This window comes from Rattus norvegicus, chromosome 12, assembly GCF_021556685.1.
Source record: "Rattus norvegicus strain SHRSP/BbbUtx chromosome 12, alternate assembly SHRSP_T2T, whole genome shotgun sequence".
In the NCBI taxonomy this organism is placed as follows: Eukaryota; Metazoa; Chordata; class Mammalia; order Rodentia; family Muridae; genus Rattus; species Rattus norvegicus.
In genome coordinates, this window is record NC_141545.1 from 42,303,596 (window position 1) to 42,318,036 (window position 14,441).

At 47.2% G+C, this 14,441-nt stretch overlaps 1 protein-coding gene across 15 annotated transcripts in view; it reads right to left on the bottom strand.

The window, feature by feature from the left end:
* Hectd4 (HECT domain E3 ubiquitin protein ligase 4) overlaps nucleotides 1-14,441 on the bottom strand; it is a 148,896-nt gene that overhangs the window by 82,609 nt on the left and 51,846 nt on the right. For 14 of the 15 annotated variants that reach the window (XM_087578474.1, XM_087578472.1, XM_087578467.1 and 11 more), the window contains 6 exon segments: nucleotides 13,185-13,377; nucleotides 8,949-9,107; nucleotides 5,111-5,224; nucleotides 4,537-4,677; nucleotides 1,126-1,358; nucleotides 676-821 (listed from right to left, as the gene is read on the bottom strand). In XM_087578474.1, coding sequence (XP_087434600.1) covers nucleotides 676-821; nucleotides 1,126-1,358; nucleotides 4,537-4,677; nucleotides 5,111-5,224; nucleotides 8,949-9,107; nucleotides 13,185-13,377 — 986 coding nt within the window. 15 annotated transcript variants of the gene reach the window in all.

Genomic DNA, 14,441 nt, shown 5'->3' on the forward strand with positions numbered 1-14,441 from the left:
AAGGATTAAACTCAGGTCTCATCTTGCTTGGGTGGTAAGTGATTTTTCTCACTGAGCCATCTCAGCAACCACACAAGGAGATCCCGAACAGGCTGACAAGGACTAGCACAACTAAGCATTGTCCTACCTACATCAGCCAACGAGTCACCAAGCACCTGAGGAGACAGAAATCACGGCCAATGTGAATGGCAGAGCCAACTCTAGATAGTCGGGCTGCTCGCGGCAAAGCACGCGCCCAAGCCACCTCACACTTGAACGGACTGGCTGCGCGTAACTACATTTCCGACCCTTGCAAGAGCTGTGTTCGGCAGGTGCTGCTGATGCCCGCCTTTAATCCCAGCACTCAGGACGCTGAGGCAGGCAGATCTCTAAGTTCGAGGGCAGCCTTGTCTATAGAATTACAGAATTCTGGGCTGCACAGAGAAACCTTGTCTGAGACAGAGAGAGAGAGAGAGAGAGAGAGAGAGAGAGAGAGAGAGAGAGAGAGTTTTGCTTTTGTTTTCTTTTCACATATGAGACACCAGAGTGGGCTGCCTTTGGTGCTGGGGGAAATGCTTTTCAGCTGGTGAGGTCCAGACTCCAGATGGGCTGAGCTATGCAGCTTCAACCTGCAGAGAGGGCCCCGTTGCAGTACCTACTTTGCAGGGACACTAAGAAAACCCATCTGCTGTTTACCTGATAGCAAGACAGACCTCCTTCTGAATTTCAGGACAGATTTGATCCTTTGGTGCCATCAACAACTGCCAAAGAAGCAATCCTGACCGCCGAATGATGTCACGGTTCCTTTCAGTTTGTGGGCTGAAGAAAAATTTAAACACCACCTACAGAAACATAACGGGCAGAGCTCAGTGTGCTCACTCCACCAGGGTAAACCAGCGCTCTGAAGGAAAGTACATGGAGCTTACAAAGAGATAAGCAGGTCTGTTTTCTACTCCATTCTTCGACTGCACAACAGCACAGAGCAAATACCTTTCACACACTGACAGCATGAGCTACACAGCACCGTCCGCTCTCCGTGTGCAACACACACGGTAGAAGACAAGATGCCAAGCAGCTGCTGAAGGTGCTCTGGGAACGGGTGGCTCCGGCCTGCCATCTTGCTCACATATGCTGACATGTATGTACCTGAAAGACGACGAGGATGCAGCGCACGATGCAGGTGTCACCATTAACCATGGCCTTCTCCATGATGTCACAGATGCTGCTCAGATGGCGTGCCTCGATTGGGTGCTGCTTGCCCAGGACACTTGTGATGGGAAGGTTAGGGTTCGTGGCTAGAAGGTTGAGCTGGTGAATGCACATGGCGCCAACATGGTGCAGTAACTGGTTTATGACTTCATTTGTGCTAATGGCCTCTTCTGGAAGATACAAAGGAAAACATGGTGAGGAAAGTCATGGCAGGCATCGCAGAGAGCAAGTCTCCAGTGTACACACGAGGACAGACTCCCGGTGCCCAGAGATCCCAATGCTGTTCCAGACCCTTCCTGCCAGAGTGTGAAATGTAAATATGTGAGAACTGTGCTTTCTGGCACAGGAAGCCATCCCTTACTGAGCTGGCTACACGTCCTTAACAATGGGATAAGGTTTGACATGCAGGCTTATAATGGAAACTCTTTCAGCCCTGTTTTACAGGGCAGTAAGCAAACAGTGAGAGATGTTCAGATACCGTAGATCAGCTGCAAAGTGGGGGAGCTCAGACTGGGTTCAGGCCAGCTCAGCCCCAGCTGGTAACCAGTCTACTAGATGGAGAGCCACGCTCATGCTGCCAGAGGAAGAGGCCGTGCCCACAAGTACCGTCCGTGGCATCCCCATTTCTATCCTATCTGGATAGATGTGTATCAATTAAAGGTGAGCAAGCAGTGTCTTATATAATCACTCCATGGCCCCGGGATGGTTGCAGGCATTCAGAGGATGGAGGGAGAGAATAATCTAAATGGGCAAAGTACAAGTAGGGCCACTTGGGGACTTGAAGAAACGGCTCGATGGTCCCAGCCCAGTCTGCAGGAATCTCACTTGTTAGAGCACTTGCCTCCCACCAACATCCCTGGCTCCAACCTCCAGCACATAACACAAGGCACAACTAAGAGAAAAGTCCCTTCCATTTATGGGGACAAAGCAAACCAATCACTTTAGCAAGTTCGCAAAACTATGAAAATGAGAAGGAAAGCAGAGGAATTCCTACTAACTTTTCAGATATTAAGGTAATTGCAGGGGCTGGGAGAGTGGCTCAGCAGGTAACGGCCCCCAGAACCCACACGGTGGAGAGGAAGCATACATATGTACCCACAATTTATAGAAATGTGTTCATTCCTGAGGTGATTAATATGCAATTGCTCTCTGTCCGGCCAGGGTGGACTCTTAACCAATGTGCAGAGACGGCAGAGTGAGGAGGTTGGCGGCTGGGGCCGCCGTGGAAAGCAGGCTGTCAGTGTCAGCATCCCTCCAACTTGTCAGGCTGACACAAGTCCTAGAGTATAGTGTGAGCGAAAGTCACATGACCTCGGTGCTATTCTCTCAGGTTATAGCTTGAGTTTAGATAGTCTCATAAGACACGGGCTAGCCCAAGACGCATTAGGTAGCCAAACTCCTAGTGCTCTGGACATTCCGCCTCTGCTGGATGCTTAGCATGCTTAGTTACAGTGGGTTTGGCTTTAGTGACTTCTTGAGGGTGGGGATGTAGGTCAGTTGGTAGTGTTTATCTAACTGCATGAAGCATAGCATAAACTGGATGTATTACCCAACGCTGTGGAGGCAGGAGGATCAGAAGTTGAAGATGATCCTTGGCTACATACTGAATTTGATTTCAGCCTGGAATACATGAGACTCTCTCTCAATTTTTAATTGCTTATTTCTCTATTTGAGTTTCTATTCCTCTTGTCACAGTCACCACACTCTTCTTTATTTGAGTGTCTACAGTGTGAGCTGGGCTTCCTCTTCTAACCTTGCTTCACAGTTGTCACTGTCCTTGTGTCTGGTCCTAGGGATGGAAGCCAGGGCCTGGCTCCTTCTGACAGTCGGCCATACACTGAGTCATACTCCAGGTCTGGGTTTTATTTCAAGACTTGATGACTGTTAGCCGACAGTCAGAGGTGGCACCCCAACCTCTTGAGCTAGTGACACTTTGATTCTATGTGGATCTGTACACACAGTTCAGGGTGTTGTCCCAGCTCGGGCATTTATAAACTCTGCCCTGACATGTAATTTCTGTCTGGCCCTCTGACAAGTTTTTCAGTTTACATTTATCAGACATGAGCATACATCAAGGCCCTTCAGGATCCCTTATGAAGGGTACTGTACGGAGCCTCTATAGAGATGCATCAAGTTTCCAGGTACTTTGCTGTTCTCTTGAGTCCCTGCCCTGGTCTTCTCTCTCTGGTACCAAAGATGGTGCTGCTGCTGCTGCTGCTGCTGCTGCTGCTGCTGCGGCTGCTGCTGCTGCTGCAAGGAAGGCTCAGGCCAAACCATTCAGCCCTCAGGAAGCAAAACTGCCAATTTTCACAACAGGTCCCACCCTGGTGGAACGTCTATAGTGACCAAGGCTGAATGGAGAGGAGAGCAGCCTCACCTAAAGACGCCACAGGCTTCCACTGCTGAGGGTCGTATGGTGGCTGCTGTTGCTTGGCTGCTTAAGATGAGCTTTCACTGTGCAGCCCTGGCTGGACTAGAATGAACTATGTAGGATAGGCTAGCCTCAAATCACAACTCCTGAGTGCTATTTTTGTTGTTGTTTCTGTTGTTTTTATTATTTTAACATATTTTGTGGGGGGGGTTAAGAATTATTTTATGTATGTGTGTACACTGCTGCTCTCTTCAGACACACCAGAAGAGGACATCGGATCCCATTCCAGATGGCTGTGAGCCACCATGTGGTTGCTGGAGCTTGAACTCAGGACCTCTAGAAGAGCAGTCAGTGCTGTTAACCGCTGAGCCATCTCTCCAGCCCTCTGTTGTTGTTTTTAATATGGTGACTCCACTGAGCGATTTCCCAAACCTGGATATAGATGGCTCTTACTCTGATGATGTCTGTTTTAATAATACTCTACACAGAGCATTTGCTGAGTTACTTCCTCCCCGTACCACTTGATCTTAACAATGTCAGTATTGCCAAGCACGGTGGCACACATCTTTAGTCCCAGCACTTAGGAGGATTCTAGCCTGAAAACTAGTAACCAATGTTGTTTTGGGTTTTGTTTTGAGCTAAGAACTCACTCTGCAGCCCGGGGCAGTCTAGGACGCAGAGCAGTCCTTCTCCCTGAGGCTCTCCCATGCTGAGATTACGTGAGACCCTCTCTAGCACCAGTAATCAAACTCTACATCTAAGTTCAGATTTTGGGAGGAAAATAGGGGTTTCTCTTTAAAGCCTACAAGTTCCTCACAACTTCCATAGGCTTGCATGCTTTCTCCTTCCATGGCCAGCCTTCCCTGCCGCAGACAACAGTGGGAAAGAAGGGAACTGCAAATGCGCTATTGCTGCCTCTGTTCCCATACACTGCTGCTCCTCTGTTGGCCATGTTTGGGGCTGAGAGTGCAGCTCACCTTTGGGCTCGGGGATGATATGGCTGACACCCAGCCTCTGGCACACGTAATGGAAGGCCTGGTTGCCAGGATTGCACCACTGGTCAATGTAGTCATTTGAGCAGGTCCACAGCATGTTGTTCACGGTATCGTAACAGGCACCTGCAAAGGACACAGCCGCCGCACACCTCAGCACAGTTCCCACACACCACAGAGCAAAGGGCAGCAATTCCCCAGTGTTGACAGCCACAACTCTACCCCAAAGATCTATATGACAACAGATAAGTTGGACCTGAGCATAAAATCTAAATTTAATTTACAATTTTGCTCAGTTCCTATGTGAGAAGGAATAATAAAATACGTGGTTTGCAGCAACTAATTCATAGGACCTGCGCCTGAAAAGGACTCAAGGGGCTTTCATGAAAAGCCCAAGGAACCACAGGAACAGATAACAACAATGCACAGTAATGAGTCCCACACCCCTCTGCGAGCCCTGTAGTTAGGAGAAGAGCCGCGGTTCATTTTCTAACACGTTCACACGAATAAACTCAACTGTTCAGGCTTGGAGCCTGAAAGAGGTGTGTTCATGTCTTACCCAATCCTGGTACGAGAGCACCACGCCCCAGCGAGCTTCCAGCAGCATCTATGAGGTCTGCACGACTTGCAAACTGGCCATCAGAAATGTTATACACCAAACTGGAGGCCAGGACTGTGAAAACAAACAGCACCTTAATGGAGCTGAGGACTACTCTTTAAAGTTTCCGTTTCCGGCTCTTAGCCAGACTTCTTTAGAAATTGCCTTTTTGTTGATTTCTAGTGATAGTAACAACGAAAATGGAAGACGGACGCAGAAGCCCCTGAAAGCAATGCTGACCACGTGTCTTCATAAACTTGATATTAAACTATATTTCTGAAAGTGATCTAAAACAGCAATGTTGACATGAGGTGGTTTTCTACACTAGAAGGTCAAAAGAGAAAGCCCAGAAGGGATAGGAAGCCCTGACTCACAGAGGGGCAGCACTTGTGGGAGACATTCCCAGCCTTGCTATGAGGTCGCTCTCCGCTCACTGGGGCTCTTACAGGCACTTTGGGCTTTTCCTCACACAGGGGAGGGAGCAGTGAAGGACGGCGTTACGGCTAGGTTTGCTTTCTGACTCTACCACTTCTCCATAGCATGGAAGGTTGCTAGCCTCCCTCCTAGTAACCACTTGCAAAGCAGGGACAATGTAAAGTGCTGTGCTGGACAGCCTTATGTTAATGTGACACGCACTCTAGCCATCTGAGAGAGGGAGCCTCAACTGAGAAAGGTCAAAGCCTGTAAAGCATTTTGTTAATTCCTGATTGATAGGGGCGGCCCCACCCATTATGTCATTCCTGGGCTGGCGGCTCTAGATTCCATAAAAAAGCAGCACCCTCCATATGGGCCTGCTTCAGGTTTTGTCTCCTGCTGCGCCTGAGTCCCTGCTCTGACTTCCTTCCACAACAGACCACAATGTGGAGGAGGAGATACAGCCTTTCCCTCCCAAGCTACCTCCTAGCAGTGGAAGCTTCCAGGTCAGGCCCGTGTGCGTTGGCTATTATTGCTGGCCTCACACTCATCTGTGAGGTTTTGGTTTTGGACACGGAGTTTCACCATGATGTCCAGGCTAGCCTCAAATGCCTGATTTTCCTGCTCACCTTCCCAGATGCTGATATTGTGGGTGTGCAACATCATGCCTGGGTTTATCTACTTTCTTTCTTGTTGTGGTGTTTCCTTCACAGTCTGGCTTAAAGTTACTAAGTGGCTATGGCTCTTGATCCTCCCAAGTACTACAGCAGTGCTTCTCAACCTGTGGGTCGTGACCCTTTGGGATTGACTGACCCTTTCACAGAGGTCACTTATCAGATATCCTATAGATCAGATATTTACATTACAAATCATAATAGTAGCAAAGTTAGAGTCATGAAGTAGCAATGAAATAATTTTATGATTGGGGGTCACCACAACATGTAGGTGGCCTGTACTAAAAGGTCCCAGCATCATTAGAAAGATTGAGAACCGCTGTGCTAAGGTTTATGGTGTGCACCACCATTCACAGCTCCTTTCTTCCTTCTCAACAGCATCAGCACCTCCGCCATCATAGTGGCAGGAACTATACTATTTCTATACTAAACTATACCAGCTAATTCTCCTCCGCTCCTGAAGACAAGCCTTGGGGCCTTGGACATACCAGCTAAGAATTACACTGGGCTATATCCCCAGCCCTCTTTTTTTGTGTTTCCTTCTGTTCTATCCCACAAAGTGATCTTGCCCACACTTCTTCAGTGTGCTTTATCATGGAAGCCGCTACTCTGCCTGCACATAGATAAATGCTTATTTCTCACCATTCCAACTTGAGACTCCAAGAAGTCTCTCCTTTTTGTCCTGCTGCACGATGGCTTCTATGCTCACATTCTGCAACGTGTACGCCTGCACCTTCTTTCTATTTTTCTATTTTTATTTTTTCTATTTTTCGGAGCTGGGGACCGAACCCAGGGCCTTGCGGTTGCTAGGCAAGCGCTCTACCACTGAGCCAAATCCCCAACCCCCTGCACCTTCTTTCTAACAGTGAGGAAGTATTTCTAGTCGTCATAGACAACATCAGTCCTCAGAGCCCCTGAAGGCAAGCTCAGGTACCTTTAACCACCTACAACCCCCATGGTCTAAAGGCAAGAACGGGTGGGTGTCCAGCATACTGCAGGCGAGCACGAGTGTCTCCTCATGCTGAGACCCATGATGACCAACATGGAGCAGGCCACAGAAGGAAGCATTTCACGCGTCAACTGCATTCTCATGGTAGTGGTCCTTCTAATCCAAGGAGCCTAAATTCCAGTCGGTGAAAAGCTATGTTATGGAGACCAAAGGAAGGTTTGGGAACAGTCACGGTGACCAACACCTTTAATCCCAGAACTCAAGAGTTAGAAACAGGTGGATTACTCTGAGTTTGAAAACAGATACAGCTACATGGTAAGACAATAAAGGAAAAAAATAAAAGCAAGTTTAAAAAGTTACATTTTGGGGCTGGAGAGATGGCTCAGTGGATAACACTGACTGCTCTTCCAGAGGTCCTGAGTTCAATCCCCAGCAACAACATGGTGGCTCACAACCATCTGTAATGGGATCCGATGCCCTCTTCTGGTGTGTCTGAAGACAGCTACAGTGTACTCATAGATTAAATAAATCTTAAAAAAAAAAAAAGTTACATTTTGAGGGCTGGGCTGTAGCTTCAGGCAAGAACAGCAGAACACACGGCCTAGGTGCCATCCTCAGCACCAGATAAATTAACAGATTCTCAGCCTGTGTGATGGTTTGTATATGCTCAGCCCAGGGAGTAGCACTGTTAGAAGGTGTGGTCCCATTAGAGTAGCTGTGTCATGGTGGGTGTGGGCTATAAGACCCTCACTCTAGCTGCCTGGAAGTGAGTCTTCCACTAGCAGCCTTCAGATGAAGATGTAGAACTCTCAGCTCCTCCTGCACCATGCCTGTCTGGATGCTGCCATGTTCCTGCCTTGATGATAATGGACTGAAGCTCTGAACCTGTAAGCCAGCCCCAATTACATGCTGTCCTTTATACGAGTTGCCTTGGTCATGGTGTCTGCTCACGGCAGTGAACCCTCACTGAGATGGCATGTCACTCATTGACCATGTAAAACCGTCACTGAGACGGCCTGTCACTCATCGACCTGTCACTCATTGGCCATTATTATTTTGTGTTATCAGAGAGCAACTGTAACAGAGTACATTTAAAGCAATAAGTAAGAATGCTTTCTATTTCAGAGTTGGAGACTGTGGTGGTTCGGATGAGAAATGTCCTGCATTGGCTCATGCATTTGAACACTCAGTCCCCAGTTTGGAGAAGGTATGGGGAGGTACAGCCCTTCAGGAGGAAACATATCACTGGAGATAGGCTTTGAGAGCTTGAAGGCAGCCACACTTCCAGTTCATTCTCTCTGTTTCATCCTTGAAATGAAAAATGTGACTTTCTGAGCTGGCTGTGGAGGATATACCTTTAATCTAGCACTCGGGGGGCAGGGGCAGGGGCAGGGGCAGGGGCAGGGGCAGGGGCAGGGGCAGGGGCAGGGGCAGGGGCAGGGGCAGGGGCAGGGGCAGGGGCAGGGGCAGGCGGATAACTGGAAGTTTGAGGCCAGCCTGGTCCATGGACAGAGTTCCAGGACTGCCACGACTATAGAGAGATGCTGTCTCAAAAACAAAAGAAAACAAGAAAATGTGACTTCTTGGCTTCCTCCTATGCTGCCATGCCTCTCCTTCCATGGCAGACCCTTAGACTTTGAGAACAGCAGCAGAACAAACTCCCTCTTCCTTAAGTTGCCTTGGTCATGGTGTTTACAAAGCCACAGAGAAGCGATCAGTGCAGAGGTGCATCAGGAGCAGCGTTCCAATAGAACATACTTACTTTTTAAAGATGACAGACCACTGGTTCCACCAAAAAGAGAGCGGGTGGCAGAGCTGCCGGACCCTCCCGGAGGTGGGACCAGCATCACCAAGTAAGTGCCGCAGGTGTACATGGGTGTCCTCCGCAGCGTCTTCAGAGGAAGGCCGCAGCTAGTATTTGCTGGAGAAGGAATGAGAGTGCTTACTCAAAGTGTGTCGTATTCGTATGAATTGGATTAGAAAATGGGCTTGGCTATGAGGAGTCCACACTGAAACAAAGACAGGCTATGTTAGAGAGAGTTAGAGAGATGGCGAGGAGACTATAAGCACTGCTGCTTCTCCTGAGGACCGGGTTTTGATTCCCAACCCCTACATGGCAGCTCACAACTGCCTGTGACTCTAGTTCAGGGCATCTAAATCCTTCTCTAACCTCTGAGGCTACCAGGCACACAATTGGTGCACAGACATAAAGGTAGGCAAAATACACATATACACGAAAATAAAATAAAATAAATATAAAAAGATTAAGCAGAGGGGTTGGGGATTTAGCTCAGTGGTAGAGCGCTTGCCTAGCAAGCGCAAGGCCCTGGGTTCGGTCCCCAGCTCCGAAAAAAAGAAAAAAAAAAAAAAAGAAGAATAAAGACTCAGAATAAATCTCAAAACAGAATTCCTATTGTTTGAGCTGTAACTGGGGATTGATAACCTAATTTAGTTGTTTTTCATTTTATAAAAAAAAAAATTGAAGCACCTTATCACTGGCTGGCCTGGCACCTACAGATAGTCACCTGACTGTGGCCCCAGAGTGCCCAGCTTAAAGCCAAACCTTGATAAGTCTGTGACTTTACATTCACTGCAGACAGCTCTTGTCACAGAATCAACCAAACCTTCCCGCTACCCAGGGCTTTCAGGATATCTCTCACATGGGACTCTTAAACCTACGCTGCTCACAGTAATCCATTACATATACATTTCTTTCTGAGGGTCAGTGAAAAAGATACCATCAACAGAATAATTACTGTCTCTAGTCAGGAGGTGCGAACTGCACATCATCTCCCCAATTCCTGGCACTGAAGTGTGGAGTAGGTGAGCTCAGAGAGGGCCGATGATGTCAGTGGGAAGTCCACAGCGCTTTGGGAAGCTGTCAGGCTATAAAACATAACTCATTGTTCAAGGTCTCAACAGAGAGAAAACCATTCTCAGGGATTTAGATTAAAAGAATATACAAAATGAAATCTTTCTCTTTTTTAGAACCAATGCTTTAATTTGCCCACAGAAACCAGAAGGTGGCACTGGATGGTCTGGAGCTGAAGTGGCAGGTGGCCCCGACTCTAGAGTTCTGCAAGAACAGCAAGGAAACCTACTCTTTCTGATGTTTTAAATACTTCTGTTTCAAACAGCTCCACTTAAAACAACAACAACAAAAATGAAAACATAAACCCTTAACAAATATGTTCTTCATTCAGGACATCAATTTCTGGGAAAATGAAAATTAATAGTTAATGAATGAGTAGAAAACTTCAGTGGCTTTATAGCCTAATGTTCACCAACATGTTCTCTCAGACAGACGTACTGCTGGTAATAAGTTTTAGCTTGTCACAGAATAAAACTTTACATTATAAAACTATTTTATTTCTGTTATTGAGTGATAGAAGTAGTGTACACATTTGCATATGTGTGTGTCAAGTGGGTAAACGCATGGGTCAACTTCAGGGGACATTACTAAGAGCTGTCAACTTTATTTTTGTTGTTTCTGTTTTGAGGCAAGGTCTTACTTCCAGTCTGGTCTTGAGTTCACAGAGACCCGAACCCTAGTTCTGGGGTTACAAGCATGCACCACCATACCCGGCTCTTTTCCTGATATGCTGGGCTCTGACCTCAGGTCTTCATTCTTGGAAGGCCCGGCTTTACCAACTAAGCTGTCTCCCTACCTCCAAAGATTCAGAGTTTGTCAATACTAAATTCATTCTCACAGATCCATGTAGACTAGAGTCAGTAGGTTTTCATCATAAGACATAACGTTAAAAGAACACGAAAGTTGATATAAAGGTAAAACAAAATCACATTCTGAATAAAGACACCAGTTTTCACAGAAACCTAAATGTATTTTGTTGGGGTTTTGTGTGTATGTGTAGTTTTGAGGCAGGACAGTTTTTCTCTAGCTACAGCTGGCCTCAAACACACAGCAATCCTCCTGCTTCTTTCTTCTAAGTGCTGGGATTATAGAAATGAGTCATCACACCCTACTAAAAATGCTAAAGATATTATTGTCTTTTGAGGCCTTTTTAAAAAAAAAAACTATATATATATATACATATATATATGTATATATATATATATACATACATACACACACACAGTTTTGGGAGTTTCAGGGATCTCTCTCTCTCTCTCTCTCTCTCTCTCTCTCACACACACACACACACACACACACACACACACACACACACACACACACGGTTCCACAGTAAATAGCTATTGTTGCTTTTCCAGAAGACTCAGGTTCAATTCCAGTACCCTCATGGTGGGTACTAGAACATCTGTAACTCCAGTTCCTGGAGATCTGACATTCTCTCCTGGCCTCCAGAGGCACCAAGACACAAGTGTGGTATATAGAAACACAGGCAAGCAAAACGCACAAACACATAAAATAAAAATAACACACACCCACAGCACTAGCTGCTGGGCATGGTAGTATACTCCTATGAGCCCTACTTAGGTGGTAGGGACAGGGGTCTAGAGTTCAAGGCCATCCTTGGCTAAATGAGATCTTGGTAGAAGGTTGCTGCAGAGACAGGAGACAGGTTGTTCTTTTCTTTTTCTGTTTTCTTTCTTTAAAGATAGAAGATTTAATAAGTACACTGAAAGGAATAGAATGAGCATGGAGGTATATACACAGATGAAGGCTTTAGCTGTCATGAAGTGTCTACTTTGTGGGCCGTCTTCTTTACATTTAGAGTGAGTGTGTGTGTGTGTGTGTGTGTGTGTGTCTGTCTGTCTGTGTGTGTCTGTGTGTCTGTGTGTCTGTGTGTGTGTCTGTGTCTGTGTATATGTGTGTGTGTCTGTGTGTGTCTGTATGTCTGTATGTGTGTGAGTGTGTCTGTGTGTGTGTCTGTGTGTGTGTCTGTGTGTGTGTCTGTATGTGTCTGTGTGTGTGAGTGTGTCTGTGTGTGTGTCTGTGTGTGTGTCTGTGTGCGTGTGTCTGTCTGTCTGTGTGTCTGTCTGTGTATGTGTCTGTCTGTGTGTGTGTCTGTGTGTGTGTCTGTGTGCGTGTGTCTGTCTGTGTGTGTATCTGTCTGTCTGTGTATGTGTCTGTCTGTCTGTGTGTGTGTGTGTGTGTGTCTGTGTAGTGCATGTGTTTATGTATGTGTGTGTGGTATTTATGTGGATGTGTACAGTGTATGTGTGTACGTTTGCATACAGAGGTCAGAAGACAACTCTATGGAGTCAGCTCTCTGCTTTCACCTTTCCCATGGCCCAGTAGTCACATTCAGGTCATCAGCCTAACCACAAGTACCTTTACCCAAGGAGTCATCTTGTGAGCCCCAAAAACATTCACTTAGGATTAAAAAAAAAAAAGAACTGTTCTGTGCAAAAGATCCCTTTAACTTGAATGGACTAACCCATGCCAAAGTATTCACATTGATACCACAGAGGCCCGTGGCAACCAGACAATGTCCTTACATTCTAATCATACAATAAACTATTTCCTGGGAGTTGGGGATTTAGCTTAGTGGTAGAGCGCTTGCCTAGCAAACGCAAGGCCCTGGGTTCGGTCCCCAGCTCCGGAAAAAAAAAAAAAAAAACAAAAAACAAAAAACAAAAACAAAAACAAAGTATTTCCTGGACAGCCTCATATGAGCTCAGCATAAGAGCTTTTCTTCCTAGTATTTCAAACAGTGGAAGGATTAACAGAATATCAAATCCACTTTCAGTCAGACTCAGATTCTTATTTCTTCCCTTTTATGAGAGCACGGGGCAGAGTTTGGGGTGATCTCGCGTAGCATAGGCTGGCCTCCAACTCATGATCCCCTGCCTTAGCTTCCTAAACGCTAGGACCGTGGTGCACTGCTGTAGCTAGCTGCATTCTCTGCACATCTTCCCTGACAGTGACGGTGGAGACAGCTCCAGGCAGAGCTGCTCCAGGGCTACACTGTGCCCACAGCCTCAACCTGCTCGATGGTCACCGCCCAGAGGAGCAGACGAGGTGAGCTCGGCATGCTGCAGCACCGATGCAGGTGGTCAGGAAGAGACAACGCACCTGCTTGATCCTCCTTCAGCGTGTTGGAGATGGTGGAGCCGGTCAGGGCCGCGAGAGTCGCCGACGGAGAGGCTCTGTACCGGGACAGCCTGCTCAGGAGCATCTCATTGATGCTTTTGGCAGACTCACCCTCTTTTCTCATTAGGATTGTGCGTTCCTGAAGCGGGTTGGCTACAAATACCCCATTTTCCACCTGATATTTAAAGAAAAAAGAGGGCCTGAGATGATGCTTCCATTCAGTCAGGAGATCGCTTCCACTATCTCTGTGCCCTGGAGATCGCTTCCACTATCTCTGTGCCCTGGAGATCGCTTCCACTATCTCTGTGCCCTGGAGATCGCTTCCACTATCTCTGTGCCCTGGAGATCGCTTCCACTATCTCTGTGCCCTGGAGATCGCTTCCACTATCTCTGTGCCCTGGAGATCGCTTCCACTATCTCTGTGCCCTGGAGATCGCTTCCACTATCTCTGTGCCCTGGAGATCGCTTCCACTATCTCTGTGCCCTGGGTGCTTAGGAAGCATTTCCCAGCCACCTGAGCAAACACATCTCCATATAAACCCCTCCCATGCTCCAGAGGTGCTGCTTCAGGCAGGGAAGGCTAAGCCCAACCTCAGAGCATCATCTTTCATGGCAGCCCATATTCAAAGTAAATCAGCCAGTATTAATACAGTCTGCAAAACACTGATGATTAAAACCCTTATATTGAGTCCCATAGGCCACCACTCAGTAATTATGAGCCTTCTGACAGGAACACAACCACAGAAGACAGGAGAGAACAAACTGACCAGTCCTTGATTTGCTACCGAGGGCGCTGTGGGGTAACGTGTTTTGGAAAGCTAACTAATTCTAAGACCTAAACGCTCTTCCCACAGTAGCCGAGTGCCTGGGCATGGCAGAGGACTCCTGGAGCACGCCAGCCTGGCTAAAACACACACCAAGCTTCAAGTGCTCCGCCATGGGCCTCGTAGTTCTCTCACTCAGCACTGACGACTCAGAGTACAACACGAAGCACACCACCTGCCTGGTTCCTTCCCTGTCTTTCATCCTTCCCTCCAGCTTTCTTTTCCTTTTTTGAGACAGGTTCTCATATAATCCAGGAGGGCCTCAAGTTCATATGTAGCCAAAGCTGGCCTTGAACTCCTGATGCTCTGACTTCCAGCCCTAGGATTACAGAGCTGCACATCAGGTCTCTACCTTCTTTTTTCAAAACCTTTCCTAGCCTACCTTATTGCTAAAGATTCAGGGTGTTTCCCAGAA